At 33.3% G+C, this 1392-nt stretch overlaps 1 protein-coding gene across 1 annotated transcript in view; it reads right to left on the reverse strand.

Annotated features, from left to right (window-relative positions):
- The window catches only part of cplx4a (complexin 4a), a 4902-nt gene that overhangs the window by 2109 nt on the left and 1401 nt on the right, over window positions 1-1392 (reverse strand). The window contains exon 2 of the mRNA XM_014006444.1: window positions 738-825. Coding sequence (XP_013861898.1) covers window positions 738-825 — 88 coding nt within the window. The remainder of the gene's footprint in view (window positions 1-737; window positions 826-1392) is intronic.

Consider the following 1392-nt stretch of genomic DNA (forward strand, 5'->3'; position numbering starts at 1 on the left):
GTGTAAAGTAAATGTATTACCTTTACTCAGTGCAGTTGAGTGGAAACAATTGACATATTTTTTTATTTTTTTAAAATAAAATCCATTATTTCTGTGTTTGGGTGTAATTGAGATAGCAATGTGTACAAAGCAAGAAGGTTTAACAAGAATAAAAAATCAGGATTAGATTGATCAAATGAAAAGTGAGAAAGTGGAAAATATAAGTTTTACATCTTACTCCTTTTATACAGATGGTCTTGTAAGTTGGCCAAAATGTAAATCTACACTTATCTGTTGTTTTATGTCTGTTTTGAAATAAAAATTTATTCTATTTTTGGAATCAAGAGAGCTGCAGCTAACCAACTGTATAAATAAAATGTCAGTTTTACAGATACTGAGCTAAGGTCGTAGCTGAGAGTCATCCCCAACACATACACCAAGCTCTAACAGATGTTTGTTTAAACCCTTGGCATGCAGCGGGCAGTATGCAGTCCTTCAAAGAATACTAGTTTGATTATTTCCCTTTTGTCCAAAATGCCAAACTGCAGGTAAAAAAGATTAAATATCTATCCTGAGTCACAAGCAATTCTTTTCTATTTCAGTTTCTCTTTTTTCCCTTTTTATTTTAAAGTTTCTTAGTTTTATTTTTAACTAACATTCTTTTTTTGTGGAACACGTTTCATTATAATAACTTCGATGATGAAACAAATCTTAAAACAGTTGTTTTTCTGCAGCGACAGAGACTCAGGTGTGTTTACCTTCGGCAGCCTGTATTTATCTCTGAGGCACACCCTCAGTGTTGCTCTCTCCGCCTTCTTGTGTAAGAAATCTGCATCTCTCTGCATCCTGCGTGAACACAAAAAAGTAGATGTCAGTGAAAGAGCAATTGTAGAATTGGTCACAAAAACTTTACATCCACAGTTTGATTTCACATGTAAACTTATCGTTTATGTCTCAAGCTTTTTCGTTTTCTGTCTCAGGGTTTTTTAAAATGAATATTTTGCATTATAAAAGGACACACCTACAAGATCTTTATAATATACATTTTTCCAAAATATAAATTATTTTCCCCCACTGCATTATTTTTCAGCCTTAAATAGAAGACTGTGCTCGGACGCATTTTGGTAAATCGTGGTTCCCAAAGCAGGTTTAATTGAAATTGAGTCAGAAACAGAAGAGAAAACAGAATATTTACTTTTATTATGAGACATTATTTTGATTTGGAATATTATAATACAAATAACAAATACAATGTTGGCTTTAAACCCCTTTTGAAAGAGTTTCCCAGATCTTCTGTTTCCACATTAAGACCCCTTGTTATATTACTGCTGTATAGGCCTCCCTCCCTCCTGTACTTTCCCTCAGACAAATAAAGAGATTATTGGCCCAGACTGAGTGAAGTAGATCTTAATC

This window comes from Austrofundulus limnaeus, unplaced genomic scaffold (genome assembly GCF_001266775.1).
Source record: "Austrofundulus limnaeus strain Quisiro unplaced genomic scaffold, Austrofundulus_limnaeus-1.0 Scaffold36, whole genome shotgun sequence".
Lineage (NCBI taxonomy): Eukaryota > Metazoa > Chordata > Actinopteri > Cyprinodontiformes > Rivulidae > Austrofundulus > Austrofundulus limnaeus.